General features: G+C 39.3%; 1 protein-coding gene across 11 annotated transcripts in view; it reads right to left on the reverse strand.

Annotated features, from left to right (window-relative positions):
* NPAS3 (neuronal PAS domain protein 3) overlaps nucleotides 1–12,499 on the reverse strand; it is a 617,308-nt gene that overhangs the window by 326,926 nt on the left and 277,883 nt on the right. For all 11 annotated transcript variants that reach the window (XM_083740963.1, XM_083740962.1, XM_083740958.1 and 8 more), the window contains one exon: nucleotides 7,001–7,083. In XM_083740963.1, coding sequence (XP_083597089.1) covers nucleotides 7,001–7,083 — 83 coding nt within the window. The remainder of the gene's footprint in view (nucleotides 1–7,000; nucleotides 7,084–12,499) is intronic.

Below are 12,499 nucleotides of genomic sequence, written 5' to 3' on the forward strand. Positions count from 1 at the left end.
GTTGTCATGCCACTTTCCCTGGGGAAACCCGCTGTTGACCGCTGAATCAGGACAAACGGCAATGGGTTTTCCTCAGAATGCCGTTTGTTCTGATTCAGCAATAAGTAGCAGTTTTTCCCAGGAAAAGGAGTGGGACATTAAAAAACAACAACACTCAGGCCTGGACCTGAAAAATACGGATCTGTGCCTGGAAAATGTGGCACAAAATAAAGTCTGAATGAGCCCTTAGTCTGAGCCCTTTTCATAGCAAATTGCTGTGGGAAAGCCTGGGAATAGCAAGCCAATTACACTGGTCTGTTTTACAAACCTGCACAACTTGGTAGCACCACAAAGCTACATGGGTCAGGGATGGGCAACTTGGGCAATTTGCAAGGGTGCTTGAGTGCGTCATTGTCCACCAATGGTGAGTGAATGCCACCTAAGATTTCCAGCAAGGTGCCACTGGAGAGTAACTTTCTGTGACAGTTACCACAGGAAAAGCTGTAGGAGTGGTACAAGGCCAGGCCTTCAAGGAGCAATCCTGAGTAAGTAGAGGGTTAGCAGTAGGCCCAAATCAGAAGACCTATGAGACTGAGCCCTAGTAAGCAAAAGGAAGCTCTGCTAGAAGGGGGCTTGGATCTGGAGAAGGTACTCGGGAGAAGCACAAGACCCATACTCCCTTATCCCCATGTAAGATAAAATGAGGTACAGCTATCATTCTGCGTGATCCCAGGACAAACAAGGGCTGCCCATGAAATTTTGCAGTCCATGCATGCAATAATTCTCACATGTGGCCCCCAGTTTTGTACACCCATGCATGGGTCCTTGTAGGGGGCAGAAGCAGGGCCCTTACGTGACACCTGCCCTAGGCCCCATAAACCCTTTGGGTGGGCTACAAAGCTGGTCATGATGGCAGGCCCAGGGTATTATTTATCTTTGGGCTGGCCTTGCACAGGATGCGCAGATAATAGGATGTGCAAGCTATCTTGGTCATACAGTGGAACAAAGACATGTCATCCATCTATACCCAAAACACATCCAATATGATAGTATTGCACCAAGCAAGGTACAACATGTGTAACTAAATAATAATAATAATAATAATAATAATAATAATAATAATAATAATAATAATAAATGCTGACATCCTTCCAATGGCTCCTGAAGATCTCATCTTTTCCAGGGAGACTTTGGTTTAATTATTTCCTGAGCAGCTAAGCCAGTAACCAAGCCTAAGCATGGGTAACTCAAAGAATCACATATTTTGTTGACCTCCACTTCTTTTTCTTTACCACCTCCGCATCACCCCCTCTCACATGCTGAATTTTCTATTGTAAGCCCCTTGGTACAGGTACCCATTCTTTTTTACTGATGCACCCTGGATATAGGCAGAATTTTTTCAATGGTCTATTGAGGGTGAATTTGTATTTCTAATATGTTTTCTAGTTAACAGCAATGAAAAACATAAAACCATTACCAGAGCTGGCATCAATGCATAGTGCTGATATATATCATATCTAAATGACTGATGGTTTTCTCTGGAATGGAAAAAGCAGATATGATGTACTCAGAAACCTGTGCTTGAAATTGATGATGTATATACAATTTTCAGAGTTCCTTTCATCTTATAGTATAATGTATATACAATTTTCAGAGTTCCTTTCATCTTATAGTACAGGAGGGCATTGGTTATCTGGCTAGAATCCTGAATGGAAGCGGTTTCATTAGGGGGTGAGGATGCACTGCAACATTTTCCAAAGTCTCATTAGCCATGATAGTTAAATTGAACCTCCATATTCAGATGCAGGAGATGCTAGGGACAAACCACCAGAGAGGGGTGCTACCTTCATGCTCTTCTTATAAGCATGGCTATTTTAAGAAATAGGATACTGGGTTAGATGACTCTGGAGTCTTATGTGCAAGATAAATGAGTGAAGAAGGGAGTCTAGAATATATGTTCAAGAGTGTATCACTGACCCTGTCCCAGCAGCACTGCCTGTGCTGCCAGATTTGTCCCTTTGATGTATGGGTTTTCAGCTACATTTGCATAGGTGTTCTGTGCAGTTGGGATCCCTGTGAAATTGGGGGCTCCAATTGCATGGAAAACCTATGTGCACACAATGGACCTCTTTTTGTAGAATGTGTGAGATTCAGGGCCAAAGTCAATGGCAAAGCCCTGATCCTCCATCCATTTACCCTACACAAATGGAGAAGGTGTGAACAGAGCTTTCATCTGCTATACTATGGCAGTTCTTATAGGAATGGGATTAAGAGTAGATTGTGTAGCGTTTTGGGGGGAATCAGCATGGGCTCTTAAAAATACTTTGCTCTAACACACTTTCTCTTCCTTTCTTGTCATCAATACCTTCTAGTTCTTCCCTCTGTTGTGATCAAAATTATTATCTACCCCTCCCTTTAATCCATATTACAGCCTCTTCTAGTTGTTCAGTTGTCTCCCATGCTAGGTGGTTTTGATTCTTCTTTCAGACATCACTGCTGCTACCTGTTCATCAGATCACTGCTTAAAGCAGTGTCTTAAAGTGGGGTGTCTGCTAAACTTGTTCTGTTCTTCAGAAACTAATAACTTCCATATTTTTAACTACTGTTAGCCTAGATTAACCGCTCTATTCTACATGCTTACATCCCAATAGTCTTTCCTGGCCGATGAGGACAATTCTTCACTTCATATGGTAACATCTGCACTGTTTTACAATGGTACTACATACATAAGAGGGACAAATACCATCAACAAAATTAGTCACCAGTGCACTAAATCTTATTTTCAAATGTCCCCACCACCACCACCACCACCAATAGCCATATTTATTCAACACCAAATATTCTACTATAGATACAGGACTCATATCAACATTAATAACATCTTAAGGATAGTGTTTATCCTTAAGCAGTTTTAAGGTTAAGCACTATTGTGTACTCATTAGGATGTTTGTGATGTTTATGGAAAAGAACAAAAAACCAGCGCTTCAATTTGTGTACATTTTAAGTGGCCATACCATAAACTTCACTTTTGATTGTTTTATAGTATAAAATTCTAAGGTATCCTGTTTGGTTTAAGAAATTTGAAAAGCAACTTATTTAAATATGCGGAATTATCTTGAGTTGTTCATACGTGAACTTAAAAGCCGTGCAACACAGGAAAATTAAGTAATTATGCCTCCAAGTTATTTACTGCAATTAAGCTCATTTATCATATGCAAATTAGTGCAAACTGGTCTCATTAGCTACTAAATTACTCAATATGAGCTGAACAATGTAGCACTCCAGTTTGTAATGAAAAATCCCTGTAGAGGCAAGCAGGATCAATTAAGCTAATTTGCATATGCAAATATATCATCTAACTTTTACTTTTCCCTATATTTAATCCTACATTTTCTGGTCATTCTTGATTATCTAAAAAGGATGGGGTCAATCACCATCTTCATGATATCTTAGTCATGCAGTTGCAACTAGAGGAGAGGTCCTGTACAGGTTGCTGCATTCTATGCAGACATTTAAACCCAGTTTATCAGAAGATTATTCAACAAAATATTTTAGCATTCATGCAGGAAGAAATTGCAGACTATCCAACCTTATATCCACCCCAAACCCCAATTTTAGTCAAAGAATTTTAGCCAAAAGTTGAAAGTGTGATATAAAGAGACAAATCCACTAGGATGTCTGGATGAAGTTAAAAACTTTACACTCATTAATTAACTGGTCTTTATTCTGAATAAGCTATTCCAATTATAAGTTCACCAACATTTTTCAGCTGTACAAAATATGCAATTTCCTTCTCTTGTTTTATAAAAAAAAAACCTTGTGCCTTTGGCCCAAAAGCTGCTGTGATTTTCATTTTGATTGTATATTTGCTTTTGACACTGTCTTGCAAAATGTCTGATTCAACTAAGTAACACTGTCCTCCTAAAGAATCTAGATGTAAAATAATACAAAATGCTGATTTATTTAATTTTTTTATGACAAATTTCAAATTAGATTCATCAGGTTGAACACTGGTCATTGGCTGTAATAATAGACAGACTGAATGATTGATTAGGTGGCTGTCAGCAAATTCATCATATCATCATAAAGAGAGGATTTGGGAGACAGTCTTATGCTAAGTCTTTCCAAGTTCGGAAAAGCTGTTTTGGAATAAGAGCAGATTTACTGATCACTGCTGGCGATTAGCGTGGTGGGAGTGGTAAGAGAAAACCATTAATGTCTGTGAGAAGTCTTGTTAGGGAGAAGTTTTGAGTCCCACTGCAAAGCTTCACAGCAGTGATCTGCTACTGGGGCTGGAGAGCTATGCAGCTGTGGCGGAACTGGGTCCATTTCATTGGTAGAACATCTGCTTAGCACATATAAGGCCTCAGGTTCAATCCCCAGCATCTTCAGGTAAGGCTGGAAGAGATTCCTGCCTGAAATTCGAGAGAACTGCTGCCAGTAAGTTTAGACAATACAGAGCTAGACAGACCAAAGGTCTGGTTCAGTATAAGGCCACTTCCTTTGTTCCCCTGCCCTCCAATCTATCCCCCAACAACTAACTAATTCCGCAAGAAGCTTCTACTCTCACACCTTGATCAGATGTAAGTGCAAGTTAAAGGAGGGCAGGCACATATGTATGCTGTAAAAGAAACAAGCAAAAGTCTAAAGGATAATTTGTGACATACTGTGCATAAGTTTCGTAGGCCAGAATCAACTGTCCGATAAATGATCTAGATCTGCAAGCCAATGAAAGAGCCACAATGTATTAGTTAGTCTTTGAGGTGCCATGAGACTCTTAGTTATACGGTGGTACCTTGGTTCTCGAACTTAATCCGTTTCAGGAGTCCGTTTGACTCCTGAAACCATTTGAAAACCAAGGCAAGGCTTCTGATTGGCTGCAGGAGCTTCCTGCACTCAAGAGGAAGAAGCGTCGGAAGTACGGTTTCTGAAAAACATTCACAAACCGGAACACTTATTCCGGGTTTGTGGCATTCGGGAGTCAAATTGTTCGTCAACTAAGCCATTCAATAACCAAGGTACAACTGTATTCAGGAGCTTGGGCTTCAGCAGGTTTCCCTATTGGCACCATTAAGTTTCTGTGCTTTGCTATAATCTGTTACATAGCATGCTAAAATAATACACAGCCTTTTCAGATTCTCTTTATCAGTTTGCATCCAATTATTATCTCATTCAGGTTCTTTTTTATTGTTAGCCTTCTCTACATGTCACTTAAAAAACTTTGGGTTTTAAGTTGGATAAAAATTAACTGGAGCAATTTTAGATGTACAGTGCTGTCCAGGAGACCACTCCTTAATATATATTAGGTATAATAATAATGGTAAGGTAAATACAGAAAAACCCCCACCATGAAATAAATCTAGCCACCAATATAATTGATGAAATACTTATAACTTCCCACATTTCAAATGACGCATTCTATCTTCCTCTAAAAGTCTACAATAAACATGACTGTAAAGAAACATCAAATAATATTCAATTAAAATTCTATCATAATCATCTGAGATGCTTCAATAAGGTCAGGATGAACAGTACACATTTTGTAAATAGCACTCTGATGAGTTGTATACAAATCTAATTTAATTAGCACTTTCTGAATCTTTGTAATGATGCAAAATATGGGCACAATCCAAGCTCTTTAAGCACTTTTAAGTGTTGCTGATTTAACAGCACAGAGGTAAGCAGCTCGAGTTCCCCTATTGAAATCAATGTGGCTTAAAAGTAGCAAACTTTGGCTGTATTGTACCCTATATGTTAATACATTTTCATAACAAATTAAACAGATTACACAACAGAATGACCTGAAAGCTTTAGTTTATTTATCTTTTCTTAGATATCAACAAGGTAACAATGCAACAAAATTCCTGCGCTATACGCCAGAAATCATATGCAATCTTTATATGTTTGATACGATACATTATCATGATCCACTGGCAGAATAAGAGCATGCAAGTTAAACTTGAACCAAGGTCACACAAATAACAAAATCACTTAATTCACAATCTCAGCATCCTAGAGAAACTCACGCGGCCAATAGTTTTGAATCATTTTTAAATTGCCTCTAAACTTTTCTCTAAAGCCATAATGAAGCTTTAAAACATGGACATTACTCATACTGGTTCTGAAAGCTGCAGCTGCATAATGCAGGACAACAGTTTCCCCATCCTATCAGTTTACAAAGAATATTTCTTATTGCTGATATGTTGTCTCTCTTATCTTAAGATAGCATTCCATTTTGAACAAACTGATTAAGCGAGCATAAGCTTCTGATAAACAGTGGTTATTTTCAGTGCAGTGAAAGAGCCCATAATCAAGTTAATTTTTTAAAATATCTTGACTAGCCTGACAAATTATGCCCATTTTGATCCTATTGCTTGGACTGTGATTCTGTTTAGACTTCTTGTGTCATAACAAAAGCGAAACACGTGCACAGCGCATAAGCATTTGTCAAGATAATCTGTTTGGCACATACTACCTAAGAATGTCATGAAATTCTGGGGAACACCACACTGATTATCTAGTACATCTAAGTTCTAGAGGACATGCTATCTGCTATCTTCTAAAGAAAGATAACTATCGTTTTGAATGTGACAGTCAACAGCAGTACAGAAGAGAAAAAGGTGCTGGAAAACTAAAAACAGGAGGAGAAAATCAAAAATCAAAATGTGAACAAGACCAAAAAAAAATATAAAAATTGTTTTCACAAAATAGTGTTTATACTTAAACAAATGCACACAATCATTTGTGGAGCCAACTGCTACTTCACAGTGCAATACGACTAAGTTGTGTGAGATCTAAACCATTACAGCACAAATAATACTTGCCCTCCCTCTCTCATTAACATTCTTTCAACCATGGCTTTCTAAAAAGAAAAAAAAAATGAATTTGTAAAAAAAAAAACAAAATACATCATACAAGCCGCAATAACATCACACAGTAGCCGAATAATTGACAGAACTCTTAGATCTCGTTACTAAGTATACTTAACTTTCGTTTTGTTTTGTAAAGCCATTGTTTTTACCTGTAAAATGTGGCTTCCCAAATGTGACTCAAATACTTCAGTGGCAAGTGCACTGGGGCTTCTCCTGCGCTGGGCACCTATAACTGAATAAAAAAGCAATTATGTTGCAATCTCTACACATTCAGTCACAATGCATCCCTGATCTGAGACCAATTTATTGTATGCATTATTCATTAAAACGTTTTGTTCAATCTCGCATTTGAAAACCACTATTAAATAAAACACTTGGGGGAACACCACACAGCTCACCAGAACCCTGGTTCTCCACTTGCCTCTCAGTGTGCAGGGATATACCTACTGGCAGCACAGTTGGTCATTGCAGGGAATGGGTCACAATGTGCATGTCTGCATATCCTTGTTTAGATCTGTTTCTCTGCTTGGCCATATTGGATGAGCTCCTGAACTCACGGGGCTTGACACAGCAGTGTGGAAAGGCTCAAAAGGCATGCAGGAGTATAGATCTCCCATTTCCATCCTGGTGATGTGCTTATGTACACAACTGTGTGTGCACAAGGAAGAGGGAGTTGTGGGGAAACAGAGCTCTATGGGGTCCCCCTATGCCTGAGCACTGTGAACATACAGGGAAGAATCATTACTGACAATAATTTCTTGTTAAGAATTTGGATTGAAATAGTGAGATTGAATGGGGGGGTCTAAGGGTCTAGGATTTGAACAGTCTTCTTCTTCTTCTTCTTCTTCTTCTTCTTCTTCTTCTTCTTCTTCTTTAAAACAGACTTCATCTCAGGGATCACACCAGCAGAATTATTTTGAGGACAGGACTGAATTAATGGGAATAGAAAATAAGTCCAAATAACAGTATGATACATGTTTTGCAAGTCTATGTATCCAAAGGAATCTGTGGATGTACAAAACATTTCTAAAATCAACAGGGATGCCCTCAGACTAAGGGTCAACATTAAACACATGCTTGATAATGTGTGTCATTCTTTCATTAAAACAAACAAACAAACAAACAAACAAACAAACTTTATATAGTAGCCATCGTGAGGAATGAGACAGACCAGGATTCAAGACAATGGTGTTTGGGATGGTGAGCAAACATTTCCTCCCATGATGTGGTCTCAGGGAAAATTCTTCCGCCACCAAGCCACAATTCGGCCTGGAAAACTGAAACAGTGGAAATGGCTGCTTCTGTCCCATGCCAAATAACAGCTGTGTGTGTGTGCTTGTGACTAAAAGCAGCCACAATGAAAGAAACTCACAATACCAAACAACACATTTAGTTTATATGTTTTTTGGTGCCAATATAACCTGGGCATTGCCCCATCTCTTTGTTTTATCGTGGTGGCTACATATTTTGTCTCAACCCTGTGTCTTAAAAGCCAAGGAACTAGCTCCCATGTAAAAATTAGGGCCAGGAGTTTTTAACTCTTTCTCTGACTGACAGAGAAGCAACCAGTTGCTTTCCTCCTGACTAAGGCTCATATTTGCAAAAGGAAGCTGGATCTGGCCGGAAAATAAGTTGAGTGGCAACTTCAGTGGTGGATAGGGGAAGAATTGAGTGCACTGCCTTCTTTGCACAAAACAAGCAGGGCCAGGATTTTAAAGACACAAGGTTGAGATGGAAAGTGCAGTTCTTCCCTGAGTTGCAAAGAATGTCCTTCTGAAGAACTTCCTCTTCCCATGCCCAATGACACTATAAAGGCTGCTTCCTCTCCCACAAAAAAGGTACAGCACAGGGTGCATTTGTTCAAAGCAAATGAAGTAGGTGAGCAAAGCTTGTCACTTTGATAATCCCAACAGCTATATGTATCTTGATCAGGGTGGGGGAAGGGCGGTGCCAATTTTCTTTCTAATTTCACACCTTCATTTCCTATGCTTGATGCATTTTCCCAAACTGTCTGTTATAACCATTTAGTGAAAGATTTATTCAAAAGCCAGGACAGCCAGAATGCACAAGAAGAAACAACATTTCTAGGAGTGGTAATGGAGAGGAGTTAAGAGAGCTGTGCACCAAGATCTCTTGCACGTCAAAGAATATGCCATCACACAGTGCACAGCTCTCAAAACACCCTGTCTGAGAGTTGCCCTCCCCACACACTGAGCATCCTGAATGATTTACTGCAAGAAATTTGGATCCAACCTCTTGGAACATGTGGTAAATCCATTCGAAGCAGCAAAACTGTTTTGATCATACTACCAGAGTAGGAACGTGATAGGAGCCTAGTTCTGATGCAGCACCACCACATTCAAAACTATTTTATTTCCAAGTATTAATTGTGATGAAGATTTTGAAACTATATGCAGTGGATCATTAAGGGGTGCGCAGACAAAGAATAAAACATTTTACTACAGAGTTTGATTTCACACGATCCCCAGACACTGCATGAAGAAACAAAATGAGGTGTCACAAACAAATGAATTTTTCTCCTTCACCTTATAGAGAGAAGGGAGATTATGGCTAGCTGGGACTCATGCTCAGTTAAGGACATAGAGCTCTTATGTGTGTGGGCTTCCACTTCTGTGGAAAATATATGCTTACAAACTCCCTTGGCAGTGAACAGAAAAGGCCTTGTGTGGGTGGAGGCTGCAAGTATTCACTCTCATGCCTACAAGGAACTCCTGGACCCAAGTGAAGGTTTCCAGCATGCAGAATGCTGTTCTAATGGAATCTAGTCTTACTACCAAATGTTTAATTACACAACCCATATAATGTGTGGCACTTAACAGCAAGCCCAAACATAAATGCATCTTATATAAGCAGGAGTTATTCTAATACATAATGTCTTGTTGGTACCAGTCTGATTATCAATCAATCCAGTGAAAAGAAATTTTAGAGCAATGATTTGTAAGTACGCTCTATAATATCAAACGTCAAATCTGATCTCTGCACACAAAGACATATGACACCTACTGACAGGAGACTGGGGATATTGGTTTAGAAGTGTAACATTACGGATGTTACATGTAATTTCTTTGCAGGAAGCATTGCACTGTTTATATTGAACAACAAATTTACTGCTGGAGTAAAGTAATAGCCAGCAAAATTAGAGATGGTGAACCAACACTTTGTGTCATCTTCATCTGCACTTAGAAAGGAAATCAAGGTCATATATAAAACCAGCTCAGTCTTTCTATTTTATATAGGAGTATTTATTGAAACGGTACTTTGGGAGAAAAACAATAGATTTTTTTTAAAAAACGTCAGAAGCATTCATTTCATAGAGGGGCTGAACAGAAATGTCACAGTAGTGCCTTGTTTCAAAGTAATCTCTTTTATTTTGTCTTTTCGCTCTACAAGATGATTTCCACTTCTCTGATCTTGAGTCATTTTGCTCTTCCCTGATTCCGTCACTCATTCCCCCCCCCCCCAAGATAAATTAACTTCTGCAGTTTCAAGCATTTTTGGTGAAGTGCAACAAAACTTCACAGCATATTAAATTAGATTTAGTAGGGTTGCCAGACACGAAAACAAATGGCCTTCCTTCCCTTTTCAAAACCTTTCACTATAAACTCTATCCCCCATAAGAAAGCATAAAAAAACCACACAGTCAAAGAAATCCTTTCTTCTTTTGGTTTGTTGAGAAAACCTCCCAACACTCTTTTTAGTTGCCTGTGGAAACTGCATGTTTGTTTAGGAAAGCTTTCACTCTTTTGATACAGCAGTATCCTGGGAAGGATGGTAGGATATTAACATCAAGTCTGAACACTGTTATAGAGCATCAGACTACACTAGCTTGCAAAGCAGAGAGACCTAAATCTGTTGTCTTGATACCCACCCCCCTGCTTCTGATCCCAAAGGTTCATGTTTATGACATTTGCAACATCTGCTACAAATGCTGAGGTAAGTCAGGCACAACCTTATTACTTCCAATCTAATGCTCTCTTAATCCACAGGGCTTTTGTATGCCACAAGTATGTCAAGAACCACAGGATCTACATGGGAAGGATGCAATACATGCATTTCTGAGATTCACAGTCCACAAAGGCATGTTGTAGTTTTAAAGTCCTTTTAAATCTACTGTCCCCTTTGACCACAATCCTTCACTCCCTCAAGTGCACGCCCCTCACCTCAAAAATAAAATAATTATTACAGATATTATGACATTTCCAGCACACATGCCAAATGCCTGTGTGGCATAATTTAGCTTATTACTGAAGGATGTTTTTTTTTTTAAAAAAAAATGTTAATGACATTTTAGTGAAACCTTGTAAACTTTTGAAAATTACGGTTTTTTTAACAACTTGTCATTTTTCAGCTAGAATTATTTTGTTTATGTGTTTATATTAAAATGTATGGGTCCCATTTCTGCCCTTAGGGCCGCCACAATCGCATACAATCCTATTGAGGATGTGGTGGCACTGTGGTCTAAACCACCGAGCCTCAGTCTTGGGCTTGCCAATCCTAAGGTCAGCAGTTCGAATCCGCACGAAGGGGTGAGCTTCTGTTGCTTTGTCCCAGCTCCTGCCAACCAACAGTTAAAAAGCATACCAACACAAGTAGATATATAGGTACCACTGTGGTGGGAAGGTAAATGGTATTTCCATGTGCCAGAAGTGATTTAGTCATGCTGGCCACATGACCTGGAAAATCTGTCTGCCGACAAATGCCAGTTCCCTCAGCCTGAAAGCAGAGATGAGTGTCATACCCGATAGTCAAATTTGACTGGACTTAACCGTCCAGGGGTCCTTTACCTTTTACCTTACAATCATATTGAAAAACTGGTCCCAAACCAACAAAATAAATTTCAACAAGAATGTTCTACACCTAGGCAGAAAGAACCAGGTACACAAATATGAGATCCTGGACACTTGACTTACCAGTAGTACATGCGAAAAGGACCTATCTAGCGTTCTTAGTAGACCACAAGCTTAACACGAGTCAATTTTCTTCCCAGCCTTTGTTGCCATTAACTTTTCAGAATATCACATTTATGTGTGTATGTTTTTAAAGACATTATGATCACTGACATCAGCTGAAATTTGTATGCTATGTTGCATCAACAGAAGTATAGTGTCCCACTCTCTTCTCCCTTGATCAAACTACACCTGAAATACTGTGTCCAGATCTGCACACCACAATTTAAGAAGGGTATTGAATGTATGCAGAGGAGGACAACTAAGATTATCAAGGATCTGAAAGCCAAGCCTTATGAGTGAGTTGGGTATGTTTAGCCTGGTAAAGAGGAGACTGAGGGGAGATATAATATACATCTTCAAGTATCTAAAGGGTTGTCTCCTTCGGAAAGTGCTGGACTCTCCTTCCTTTTAAGCAGAGGGTTTAAGCAGATGTTTTTAAGCGGAGGTTAGATGGCCGTCTGTCATGAGTGCTTTAGTTGTGATTGCTGCAAAGCAGGGGGTTGGACTAGATGACCCTCCGAGTTCCCTCCATCTCTACAGTTCTATGATTCAAAAAAGATAATAAAAGTGGGGTCATGGAGGAATATTTTCATACAAGAGAATGTACTAGGCAATGCCAACCCAGGAGCAGAAGGAAGCAAAGAGGTACAGAAAAATAGCCAATATATGGAGATAGCA

Source organism: Podarcis gaigeae (genome assembly GCF_964106915.1).
Source record: "Podarcis gaigeae genome assembly, chromosome: 1".
In the NCBI taxonomy this organism is placed as follows: domain Eukaryota; kingdom Metazoa; phylum Chordata; class Lepidosauria; order Squamata; family Lacertidae; genus Podarcis; species Podarcis gaigeae.